The sequence below is a fragment of the Temnothorax americanus genome, unplaced genomic scaffold, assembly GCF_048541705.1.
Source record: "Temnothorax americanus isolate GAGA-0224 unplaced genomic scaffold, ASM4854170v1 Scaffold21, whole genome shotgun sequence".
NCBI lineage: Eukaryota > Metazoa > Arthropoda > Insecta > Hymenoptera > Formicidae > Temnothorax > Temnothorax americanus.
This window is the reverse complement of record NW_027509349.1, coordinates 2,595,059-2,608,448: the sequence shown is the minus strand read 5'-3', so window position 1 is coordinate 2,608,448 and position 13,390 is coordinate 2,595,059. Positions and strand designations below refer to the sequence as shown.

Genomic DNA, 13,390 nt, shown 5'->3' with positions numbered 1-13,390 from the left:
TCTGGCGGAAAGATATGCACATAAAAGTTACTTCTTAAAATTTCAGTGTTATAAAATTTTCGAAGTATTATGATTTTCAAACCGTTGAAAATAAAAGATTTTTAACTAAATAATTGCTTGTCTTTAAAGAGATTTTTCAAATTTTATGCTAATTACTAAAATCTTCGAATATTTGAAGTTTGAAGAGTCATGTAAGATAAAAACTCATTTTCTGGGAATTCTGCGACACTCTGTGTGTGTAGATCAAATAATATTAGATAGTTAATAAATAATAGATTAAATAGCTGATGGATTGTACAATAGATAATCTAATAAATATTTTTATTGCTAGCATTATTATATTAAAAATAGTCTGATTCAATTTACATAATGTAGGATTTATTTGTTTAAATAATCTAGAATTTAACTCTCAAGTAAATACATCTCGTAGAGTCTTCGATCTTGCTCGTTACGGAAATTCGGAACAAAATTGATTTCCACTATTTCCTTAAAACCTTCCTCCAAAGTTGGCGGCACGTAATTTTTCCTGTACACAAAACATAAAAAATTTTGATATTAAATATTGACTGATAACATATAATAATCAACTGACACATGAAATGAATCTCTTTCTTATCAAGACCGAGCTAGCTTATCTATTCTTAACTTTCCACAAATCTCTATTTACGATCTAATAGTTTAGTAATAAATAAGACAGATAACATTGTGTGTGTTAATAAAAGAAAACCTAAAAGTTAAACCTAATATGGTTAAAATAATACGGAATTTTAAGTAAAAATGCATTCAGGTTTATATATATATCTAAAATCTACTTACACGTAGGAGTTGATAATAATCTCGTTGATTGGAATGTGGGTTGGATCAGTCAACTCGCGAAACTGTAATATAATAATAAAGTTCGATTAGAATTTTCCAAAACATCCCTTCGTACGATTCCTTCACACGATGATGGTTAATGTTAATTTCCGATTACCTTATTATTATGTTTCGCGTGTTCTATGCTTGTCGTCATGACGAAACATCTGACCGAGACATTACGCTTCTTGGCTACCTCAATGTATCTCTTTCTCGAAGCTGGATCGGGATTGGTATTGTCTAAAACTATACTTTTTCCTTGATTCAAGTATTGTTGGACTGCGGCAATGCACTTCTGCCAGCTGCCTAAAGTGTCTCTGTTGACATATCCGTATTCCTTCAGATAATTCTTTGCAAAATGCGATTTTCCAGAGCCTGGGCTGCCAACCATAAGTACAATCTGTTAATGGATGTAAAAAGAATTTTATTAGAAATCAAATAATTTTAATGTAAATAATCTTCTTTCAAACTTTTCAATGTCTAATCTCCAAAAAAATAATTTTATATGCAAAAGTTAATGTTAAAAGTTTGTTATTGTCTACCTCTTGTTGTTTCAGCGTTAATTCAGCGTCCACAGGTTTACATATGTCGTCGGTCTGCGACAGACTCTTCGGATTGAACTTGGGTAACTCGTAAGGCGGCGTTTTGTGTTTCAAAAAGTGTTCTTCAGGCGTCTCAAATTTAATGCCCAAGTTCAATGCCATTAATCGATCCGCACTTGAGTGATCTTTCTTTTTTCCTGGAGCCCAATTCTTTGGCCGACCAGCGGCGTCACCAATGTAGAACGAACTAGCCTTGTCAATTGTGACGCCTCCATTCTTCTGTAGTCACACAAATATCGTGGAATTATTGCAAACAGAAATTAGACAAATAAAATATTTATATTTAATTAACTAAAGAAATTATAGAATTCGAATTAGTTATATCTTAATAAAGTGAAGAATTGGAAGTGGAAAATATATTTATTGTGAGAAATTCCAAAAAATATATAATTTTTTACATAAATATTTAAAAAAAAGCTTTTTTGATTTGTATATACTTTTAACTCTATAAAAGTTCTGTGAGACATGCTATACATTTAGTATTGTTTTATACTATCCATATAAAGTTATTTTATATACCTCTTTTTCCAGTAATTCCCACATACCAATGGTTGGCTTTCTATAAATGCTCTTTCCAACAGCGATAAAAACCTAAGAAGTATAATACATAAGTAAAAACATTATAATTTACAGTGAAATTATAATTATGATTATATCATACTTGAATGGGGACGCCGATTTTCTGTACAACTTTTTCGATCTTGCGCTTGAAATCGTTGATCTTGACTTTGCCGGTGCTAAGGCCTGCCTGATTTGTGAAGATCACTATTTTATATCCATTCGTATGAAGCTGCTTCAATTTACCAGGTACATCTGGATATAGTAACTGCCAATCGTTACAGTCCTTTGGAAATACCAAGCCAGATTTAGGTTTTATTAAAGTACCATCCATATCATATGCAGCCACCTAAAAGCAAAATTCATTTTTAACATTAATGTTCGTAAAAATCTTGTTTAAAAAATATATATAAATATATATATATATTTATATTAAAAAATATATATATATATATAACTTATAAAAAAAATTACTGTCGTATTTCTTTCATTTATTATAATACTATTTAACATGTATTAAATAAAACTTATAATTGATAATTAAAATTACTTTTGTTTGGTTTGGAACGGACGACGCCGTATAAATTAACAATTTTCCGTTATCAATACTGTCCCACTTTGCAGATGTACTTGAGGTTTCATTGCTCTGTTCGGAGGATGTGCTAGAACTAATGCTGAATCCTTTCCGATAGGAATGTACGCCGTTCGAAGCCAATTTCTCTTTTTCTTCTCTGTCATTCTCAGATTCTTCCGAGCGATTATCAGAGCAATTATCCAGCTTCGACATTTTCGCCTTGTTCTCAGTTTCCTCTGTTTCTGACTCATACGACCTCTTTCTCAATGCAAAATTTTCCACGCTTGGCGGTGGAATAAACTCGATTTCGTAGGCGTGCTTGCCGTAGAGCAGCTCTAATCGGTCATCGTGTCTGGCCACAAATCTCACACCCTTCTGAGTTTTAAAGCCATTAAAACCACAAGCGTGCGGACCAATTTGTTGAACTGTGACGATAGCCTCCGCATAGTTTGCACATAGACGAACTGTTGAAGATAGATTAAAGTATTTATTTGTGTCAATAACTTGCAAATAACCCTCAAATATAAGAATATCTTGTTGTAAATTAAATAATTAAAGTAAATTGTATAAATAATTTTCAAATTTCTTCAAATCCTTTACTATAACATTTTTCCACCATCATTTAGATCTTAATGCTTTCTCTTTAGGAGCCTATCATTTAAAAGTACTTATTTAAATCCTTTATAAGACTAATTAAGACAAGGTTTCAAGCAAAACTATTCGCCATACTGTCAAAAATTAATTATTCTCTATTAATATTATATAATTCTCTATATCATCATTTTGATTATTATTATATTCTGGCTTGGACTCCGTTTCTAATTTTTCTTCAATTTCTAATGTTCATTATTGATCATATAATTCTAAACAATTATTTAGAATTATTGTGTACGTCGAATACATTGAATACATTGAATATATCGAGTACATTGAGTACATCAAAAAGTAGAACTTAACCTCAAAATATTGGATTTATCAGAATCCTTTAAAAGATCACATTATTCAATATTCTTATTCACATTTTGTCATTGTAATTGTCTTTTGCATAAACGAAGATGAAAGTTCAAGCGTTATGTGCAGCAAACTCTTATCTTCGGTTTGTAAATAACGACGGGAGGGAAAAAAGCGGGTATCTTGCGGGGAATACGCGACCTTGTTGCCGCGAGCATCTCGCATCTGCGATGCCAGTTTCCGGCGAGCGTCCTACGTAAATCGGAGTATTGTCCGGTAGATAAACATTCGGAGTCTCCTCCAGGTGCTCCAGGCTACGTAAGTAACAACTCTTGACAGGCGCGCTCATTGCGAGAGTGCGGAAACTGCGAAGTGCGAGAGCAATGCAGAGCAAGAATCGATTATTCTTCTCGCGCTTGCGGCGCTTGATAAGAATAATCGAGTGTGATTGGTCCACGGTCTTACGTATGTAAGACCGTGGATTGGTCTATTTTCTTACGGCCTTACGATTAGGGCCGGTTGTTCCAACCTATTGGTAAAATAGTTAAATTATATATGTGTCTTTGTTTTTTCTTTAAATAAAACAAGGATAGACACATATGATTTAACTATTAGTTAGTTTATCAATAAATTGGAACAACCGGCCTTTAAAACTAAATTTTTGTTACGTGCAATGGCCCGAATTGTTTTCATGAAACTCGCATGCGAAATTCAATGCTTTTCAAATAAAAAGTCGCTTACGAAAATCAATTAGGGCAGGCTCGAGAATACGGTGGGGCTCGATTCTTGAATTCATTTGCAAGAGAAACGTATACGAAAATTCTGCTCTTACAGAAACGTTGCAAGTTGATTGGTTAAAAGCTATGCAATAGCCAATCGACTTGCAACTTTTCTGTAAGAACAACATTTGCGCATACGTTTCTCTTACGAATGAACCTCGTAGCATATGGGTCTGTTTTTTTTTAGCTGCACTAAACTGAACTAGGCTGAACCGGTGCAATAAGTTAGAGTGAAACATGGGGAGCTTTCCAGCAAGCGACACAAGTCGACACGAGCATCGTTCTATCTTTCTTTTTTAGTAATGAGTAACAAAGATAAAACAATACTTGTGTCGACTTAAAATTGTGTCGCTTGCTGGAAAGCTCCCATAATATAGAGAGCTTTCCAGCAAGCGACACAAATCGACACAAGTGTCGTTTTGTCTTTGTTAACTCATTTACTACGTTTAAGCCCGGTGTCCACGATGCAAGAACTGTGTCCAAGTTTCGGTTTAATGCCCGGTGTCCACGATGCAAGAACTTGGTAAGTTTTGGTTTAAGCCAATCAACTTGCAGCTCTTACAGAAAAGCAGCAGTTTCATTGGCTTAAACCGAAACTTGGACACAGTTCTTGCATCGTGGACACCGGGCTTTAGCCAATGAAACCGCTACTTTTCTGTAAGAGCTGTTAGTTGATTGGCTTAAACCGAAACTTGGACACAGTTCTTGCATCGTGGACACCGGGCTTGCCCGTTTCTACCAATTTGTGGTTAACTACGGTTTAGTGAAACTTTGGTTAAAATTAACTTTCAGTTTAATATTGATTGGTTTCTACGAGTAAACTATCCGGAACGTTTAGCTAAACTTATAACATGTTTGATATAACTCTGAAAGCATTAGAATGTAGAACGTTGATTGGTCCAATAATCGTTCTAACGGAACTGTGATTACTGTGGTTTAGGATTATCGCGTAAAAGAGTCACGGTCGGTCTCGCTCCGCGTGTACTTGGCGCGAGACACTACCGTGTCTCTTGATTAGGTTAGGAGAATCATATCTTGTCAAACGAAGAAGTGTATAATTAATAAAATGAATGCAGCAAAATTAAGTGTGCAACGGAAACGTGCCCAAAATTTTTCCGAAAAGGAAAAACTAATTTTAACAGAAATAGTATTAAAGTATAAAAATATAATAGAAAATAAAAGAACTGACGGAGTAACCTCAAAAGATAAAGAAAAGTGTTGGAAGGTAATAGAAAATAATTACAATAGTACATCTTCTTCAACTGAATTTAGAAGTGCGGAAGTTCTCAAAAGTTGTTGGGAGAATCTTAAAAAAAAGACACGAAAATTTTTCGCTGATAAAAGGATACAATTATATAAAACAGGCAAGTAAAATGTTGGTTGATATTTTGGTGTAAAACTATAGAGATATTACATATCAAAATAATTATTTCATAATTTGTAGAAGTATATAATTGTTTACAAGTAATAAGTAAGTATAATGTATATTGTAATAAGTAAGTTATGATTGAAAAACTAGGTGGAGGACCTTGTGAATCCCAAACAGATATAGTGCTGGAACGTGTACGAGACATTATTAAACCTTCTGTTGAAGGTATTAAAAGTGATTTTGATTGTGATGCTATAGAAGGTAAAATATATACGTATAAAATATATGCACAGTATAAAGCAATGTTACGATTCTTTCTTATTTTAAAGCTCATTAAAATGAACGATATTGTAACTTTTGCTAGCTAGTAATATGTGAAAAAGCTGAGAATATGTTAAATTATATTTATGTATATTATACAGATGTTTATACAGATCAAAGTACAAATAATGCATGCAAGATACCTACAAAGACAAATTCATGCGAGACGTCATCAGATTCTATTGAAATGGACGAGTGGCTTCCAGTTGATGACAATGACAATGATCAAGATGATGTTCTACTTGTAAGAGATGTAATAAATATTAAAATATATTATATTGTATACTATATATATATATATATATATATATATATATATCTGTTGCTCAAATGTATTAAATACAAATTAATATAAATTTGTAGTACTTACAAGAAAATGCTGGTGCTATGAGACAAAATTCATTTGATAATGTATCAGATGGACATGAAATGACAAACTACGATAAGGAAAATGACATAATTGGAAACGATAGTGTATCAGATGTTAATGGAAATAGCTCGGTTGTAAGTCCGAACAAAATTTTTATGTGCATAGAAGTGTACGTTACATTATTTATCTTTGTATTTATATACCTTTTTGTTGCAGTTTATGAGAGAGAATAATACACAACACTGTCTTAAGAAAAGCAATATACAAAATATAAAAAAACCAGAAAAGCAAGACGTACAGAACACATCCGCAGTACAAATATTAAAACGAAAAATAAGTACTCCACTTCAAGTAAAAACCAATGATTTAAATTATCAATATAAATCTAAGAAACTTAATAGACAAGACAATAAACTATATAAAAAAAAGAAGAAACTATTACTTCAAGAATGTCACAATTTGACATGTTAACAGATTCAAAGATCAAGCTTACAGAATGTATGACAGACGATTTTAAAGCAAAACGTGAAATAGAGATGCAAATTTTAAGTACGCGATTGAAGAAAGAACAATTAGAAGTACAGATATTAGAAAAAGAGTTGTTATTACAGGAGCATAGATTACAAAGAGAGGTGCAACAAAACAAGTCATTTAACGTTTCATAGAAACAAATTTTATTTTTAATTCGTTGAACTAAACAGTGAGATAGTATTGAAAGATTGATCAGAAAGACTGATGATATATAAAGAAGTTATAAAATATATTAAAAATGAAAATTAGTTAATTTAATTTATGTTTTGTTCTTGCTTCTAAATAATATATTAATTTTATTTTTGTTCGATCAGTCTAATACAAAGCTACGTTACATATATAAGAACTGTTTCTTTTTTTACAAAAAGTTTAATTTATGTTTTGTTCTTACTGCAAAATAATATATTGATTTTATTTTTGTTCGATTAGTCTAATACACAGTTACGTTATATATAAGAACTGTTTCTTTTTTTACAAGAAGTTCAATTTATGTTTTGTTTTTACTGCAAAATAAGATAATAGTTTTATTATTTTTGTTCAGTGTAATACAAAGTATTTATAAAATAATACATGAGTGCTTAGAGAGAGAGACAGAGAAGAGGAAGATATTTTCTTGATAATATACTTTATTATGTATAAGTGAAAAACGTATATAATATATGTGCAATGTAACTTTAAACTGTATCTTATTCAAATAAAAAAAGTGTTACAAACATCAATATTATTTAAATTTGGATTTTCCTTAATATGCACATAAAAATAAAACAGAAATGAGACAAATATATCACTAAATATCTAAATATATTTTTAGGTTTTTGCATTTCCTGTTCGATATCCTTATGCAGTTTATACTCTACACATAAGTATGCAAAAGGATAGAAAGTTTCTTTGACTTTTTATATGTCTTTCATTCATGTGTGTTAATTGTGAAACGTTTCAGGGTAGATGTATTGTTTCCTCACTTTATTATACTCTAATGCTGGAAAAAATATATTTCTTATAATAATAGAAATATTTTATAGAATTATTATAATTTATATAGGGTAATTTATAAAGTTAAAACTTTTGAATTATATATAATTTATGCACACACGTACATACATCAGCGTGCGAACACATACATACTCATACAATCTAATAGAAATACAAAATTTTAATATATTATATGAAAATATTTGTAAACAAACATACTTAGCAAAATAAGTATGAATCAGTTCTGTTCTTACTGTTGCACCAGCAACTTCGTCATTATTGATTCTCTGGTTAATGTTGCATTCGGCTAGCATATGATCCCATGGTAAATCTAAATTTGGATCGTCATCTGGTTGTGGGTCATTATTTTGTCTAGCAATATTGTGAAGCACTGCTGTTGCAATAATAATAGGCATGACTCTTTGTAAGTGATATCGCATTCCCAATGCTAGAATTGGAAATCTTCTTTTCCAAACACCAAATAGACGTTCTATTATATTGCGGGTACGAATATGTGATTCATTATAGAGTCGTTCTGCAGCAGTTTGTGGCGTTATCAGTGGAGTTAGAAGATACCGCTTCGAAGGATATGCGGAATCTCCTAACAAAAAACCGTTACCATATGCGGCATTCTCAAAATTTGCTCTCAAGCGACTATTATTAAAAATTGTACTATCGTGCACAGAACCTTGCCAACGAGCAACTATATCTGTTATTTGTAAATTGCTGTTACATGTTGCTTGCGTATTTATGGAAAAGTATCCTTTTCTATTACGAAATAACTCAGCATCTTCTCCACCTACAATAATCAAAATAAAAGAACATGTAGTAATAATTATATAGTAGGCAAATCAATGTAAATAATATAATAGTATTTTATATAGCAATAATTTACCAAATGATTGGACACGGATATGTGTGCAATCTATGCATCCTATCACTCTTGGGAAACGCGCAATTTTATAGAATTGTTGTTGTTCCTTTCTTATTTCTTCTTCCGTGTTTGGAAAATGAATATAAAGAGGTCGTAATCTAGCAATGGCTCTACTGACTCTGTGTACAATATAATGTGCTGAAGTTGTGCTCACACCTGAGAAATCTCCAGCAGATATGAGAAATGATCCAGTGGCATATACACGAAGCGTCAATAACAATTGTATCATGGGAGATATCGCTTTATTTCTAAAAAGAAATTATTGTATTACCTTTACGTTTACTAGAATTTATATTTGCAATTATAAAATAGTTTCTACTTACTTATTTGTTGCAAATTCTAATTCTTCTCTTATGTGTTGTAACACTGATAACACAGATCTTTTACTTATTCGAAATCGCATTATGAATTCGATGTCATCAAGCTCTTCCAAATAATTAATGCGATGTTTAAATCTTTTCCTTCTTCTGATCGGTCTCACATTCACAATATCTTCATCATCAGAAAACAACAAGTTTAATAAATGCTGGGGCATCATATTTCCTACGTATAACTTCTATATTATAAATTATGAAAATTTCTGTATCATGAAAAATGTTTACATCAATTTTATTATTATTATTACTTTTTTATTTACTTTATATTTACCTCAATTAAAATATATTTACTTTATCCAATATATATATAACCTCATTAATAACCTTACATATAACCTTATCACACAATTTTTGTCTGCAGAACTAGCTAGTTATATTTTTTAACCGTAGTTTAACAATGCTAAACGGTCAATATTGATCGTTTAAATTAAACTGGATTTACGTGCGTTTAAACGTGAATTTATCATTGGTAGAAACCAATATTTTTGGCAAACTTCGGTTAACCGAATGTCACTAGGGATTAACGTTTAAACCGCGTTGGTAGAAACGGGCATTACGCGAGCTTTACTTCTGGATTGCGTTCCAAAAATCACTCTGAGTAACTAAAATCTATAGTTTACGTCACGTACACTATAGCATTTTAGTTAACTAGAGTGAATTTTGGAACGCAGCCCTGTAGTAACTTACGATAATTCCTTCGCGTAAACGGGATTTCGTAGTAACTTGCGATAATTTACTCCGCGTAAACGAGTAATATATCGTAAGTTACTACAGAAGTAACGCTCGCGTAAACGTAGTAATTGCTAAAAAAGAAAGATAGAATGACGTTTGTGTCGACTTGTGTCGCTTGTGCTGGAAAGCTTCTTACTTGTCTCAACTTGTCTCACTCTTGCACCAGTTCACCCCAGTTCAGCCCAGTGCAGCAGTGCAGCTAAAAGAAACAGACCTATTGTTTACACTTTACAGGCTTGGCGGTCACTGCAGTCGTACCGACTTGTGCGTTGTATTTTAATATTAATTTTATATTAAATAATATGGATATTGAACATTTTCCACCGCGTAGTAGTTATAACAACAAAGTTAATTGTTCAGTTCGCGGTTGTCAAAGTAAGGCTCGGAAAAATTTAAATGTTCGATTTCATATTTTTCCCAAGCCTAATAAATTCTTCATACATTTATTTGGCAATTCAGAAAAAATTGATCGTTTTAAAGCCTGGAAAAGTGCATTAAAAATCGAGGAAGTAAACCCTCATATGAGAGTGTGTTCGCTGCATTTCAAGGAAGAAGATTATATGCAACCATCAAGTAAGTTAATTTTTAACAGAGAAAATTATAATTTCAGATTTTGTTTAACTTATGTATCGTTGAATGTGTAAATGATACTTTTTTTCAATAATAATTATAACGGTGAATAATTTGGTGATAGATGCTGTTTTAAAAAAGAGACACTTGAAGAAAACTGCTGTTCCATCGCGCAATTTGCCAAGCAGTACTAGAGGAAAAACTTCAAGTGAAGCTGATGAAGCACGACGAATCCAGAAACGAATAAGAAGGAATTGTCAAAGGGAAGAATTAATAGAGCAAAGAATTAAAGTAGAAAGGCCTGTAATAAAAGAAGAAACAAACAATGATGAAGAAAGTCCTGCAGTTGTGTCTATACATGAAATTCATGTTGAGGATGCCCCAAGTTTTAGTGCTCCATTATTTCAAAATGCTGAGGTGCAAGTCAACAAATTCGTTGATTTTATCAAAAATAAAAACGAATTAAGTACTTTAACAGGAATTGAATCTTTTGAAATTTTAAATACCATTACTGAAATCGTAGAACTTGCAGTACATAAAGATAAATTTGAAAACAGTAACGTCAGGATGAATATGATAGATAGAATTATTATGACATACATAAAGTTAAAACAAAATGCTTCGTATAGCTTCTTAGCTATTATGTTTGGTTGCACAGCAAAGCATTGCCAGCGAGTATTCTATAAAATGATAAAGATATTAAGCAAGTGTTTGAAAGTAGAAATTTCTTGGCCATCAAAAGAGGAAATTGCAAAAAATTTGCCACCATGTTTTGAAGATTTTAAAGACGTTAGAGTAGTAATTGATTGCACTGAAGTTTTTATCCAAAAACCGGCAAAGCTTTGCTGTCAATTGTCGACATATAAGACGTGTAAAATAATGACCGGTGTTACACCAGCAGGAAATATTTCATATGTTAGTAGGCCTTATGGTGGAAGAGTAAGTGACACAGTTATATTTGAACAAAGTAATTTAATAAAATTATTGGCCCCTGATGACGCAGTAATGGTTGACGAAGGGATTTTAATTGATAAAGTATGTGAATTAAATCGTTTTAAATTCATAAGACCATCATTTTTGAAAGACAAAAAGCAATTTACTAAAGCGGAATTAATTTTGACATGTAAAATAGCTGCAGCTAGAGTTCACGTAGAACGATCTTATCAGAAAATAAAAGCTTTTAAAATTGTAAGTTCAAAAATGCCTACTGTACAGATTTTAGGAGACATTTTTGTAGTTATTTGTGCAACAATTAATATGAGTTTGTCCATTCTTCAACGATAATAAATTTATGGAAATATAATCCTATTATAATTATATCCTTTTATAATAAATTTATGGAAATATAAACCTTTTATAATACATACATTATCTGTCAAATAATGAGAAATTGTAAAAAAAACAAATGTATAATTTGTAATTTGCTGGTACTTAATTCGATTGTGTGTTTATTAAATAAAGAAAGTTAAAATTTAATTCTGCAGTTGGATTTTTGATATTTTTTATTTCATTTCACATAATGAGTAACATTAAGTAGTTTATTAAAATGTTCAACACATATATCATCTTATTAACTTTTAAAATAGTGCAACTTTTAATAAATTGCCTTTAATAAATTTTCTCTGCGTAGGATTTGCATCAGCCCAATCACAAATATTTTCCATGGATAACATTATTATAAAAAAATAGGTATAACATGTATATGAAGTCCATCAAAAATGTTACCTATTCTACGCCATATACATATTAGTTATATATATATATATATATATATATATATATATATAAGCCCCATTCCCATGTCAGATCCCAATAGTTTTTACCTAGTTTTTTTATTTCACTTTTTTGATTTTAGATAATTTTAATACTTTCACTTTTACCACACGGTCTTCATTAGCGAAGATGATCATTAATAATTGTCAATTGTCTTGAACTTTGAAACCTACAATTTTTACTTGGATTTTTAATGTTTAAGAATTATCGTACTTATTCGTTCGTAATTAAAAATATTTAAGAGAGAAATATTTAAAAATATTTAAAATATTTAAAAATATTTTTAAAAATATTTAAGAATTATTTAAAGTTAATATAAAAATCTTTATTCCTTCTGTAACAGAATCTAAATTTTTCTTAAGTTAAAATGTGTGTATTTTAGATAGGCTGTCCTTTTCTCTAGAAAATAAAATAAAACTGAATTAAACTTATCTTATAAATAAAATACATTACCAAACTTAATATATTGTTGAAATAGATTGCAAACTTACCACTCGTATATCTCAATAGTATATTTTTAGAAAACTTTAAGAAGCAAATAATGACCGATATATGCATGAGAATAAATTAATGTAATGTTTTCAGTTATCATATATATTATTCTGATTAATTACACTTTTCCAAAACTCACAAGTTATTATTATTATTATAGATCGACTATCTGTCCGAAAGCCGAAAGAAATTCCTTATCGTGGAATATCTTATCATGATATTACTTTATCGTGGAACGACACTAATTTAGAACTGGATTTCAATAATACTTTTTCCGAATAAGAAACAACTTTCTCTTAGAATGCACACAGAACTTCTTTCGCAGCTAACGGAGCTTTCAAACAAATTCCTATTAATTTAATCGACAGAATTGCTTAAAATAGAATTTCCAACTATATAAGTTGTAGTTCTAATTATACAATCGTTGTCTTTCATCTTTGTGTCCATACGTTAAACAATAAAACATTAAGAATTCTATCCATTTTGGATACCTAACAAAATATAGATAACACTCGATAAGTAATTAATGTAATCGATTAAATTAATCGGAGTTTGATCAAAGACACCCTAAATCATTAATAATGAAACATATATAAACATCTTGACGACATCGATAAAATATCTAATATT

At 30.8% G+C, this 13,390-nt stretch overlaps 3 protein-coding genes across 4 annotated transcripts; 2 read left to right on the top strand and 1 right to left on the bottom strand.

Moving 5' to 3' along the window:
- Positions 1-812: 812 nt before the first annotated feature.
- Pnkp (Polynucleotide kinase 3'-phosphatase) lies at positions 813-3,928 on the bottom strand. The gene is made up of 7 exons (XM_077406822.1): positions 3,742-3,928; positions 2,566-3,053; positions 2,119-2,364; positions 1,977-2,048; positions 1,398-1,676; positions 974-1,255; positions 813-878 (listed from the first exon to the last, which is right to left on the bottom strand). The coding sequence occupies exons 1-7, from the start codon at positions 3,887-3,889 to the stop codon at positions 813-815; spliced, it is 1,581 nt and encodes a 526-aa protein (XP_077262948.1). The 5' UTR covers positions 3,890-3,928.
- Positions 3,929-5,051: 1,123 nt separating this feature from the next.
- On the top strand, positions 5,052-7,629 carry LOC143897918 (uncharacterized). 2 transcript variants are annotated; one of them, XM_077406891.1, is made up of 5 exons: positions 5,052-5,683; positions 5,839-5,949; positions 6,111-6,262; positions 6,373-6,513; positions 6,596-7,629. In XM_077406891.1, the coding sequence occupies exons 1-5, from the start codon at positions 5,386-5,388 to the stop codon at positions 6,848-6,850; spliced, it is 957 nt and encodes a 318-aa protein (XP_077263017.1). In that variant the 5' UTR covers positions 5,052-5,385; the 3' UTR covers positions 6,851-7,629. The 2 variants fall into 2 exon arrangements, with proteins under 2 accessions (XP_077263017.1, XP_077263018.1); XM_077406892.1 differs by having other exon boundaries at positions 5,054-5,683; positions 6,111-6,253.
- A 2,262-nt stretch (positions 7,630-9,891) lies between these two features.
- On the top strand, positions 9,892-13,064 carry LOC143897916 (uncharacterized). Its single transcript, XM_077406884.1, has 2 exons — positions 9,892-10,498; positions 10,620-13,064. Exons 1-2 carry the CDS (start codon positions 10,228-10,230, stop codon positions 11,777-11,779), a joined length of 1,431 nt encoding a protein of 476 aa, XP_077263010.1. The 5' UTR covers positions 9,892-10,227; the 3' UTR covers positions 11,780-13,064.
- The last annotated feature ends 326 nt before the right edge of the window (positions 13,065-13,390 follow it).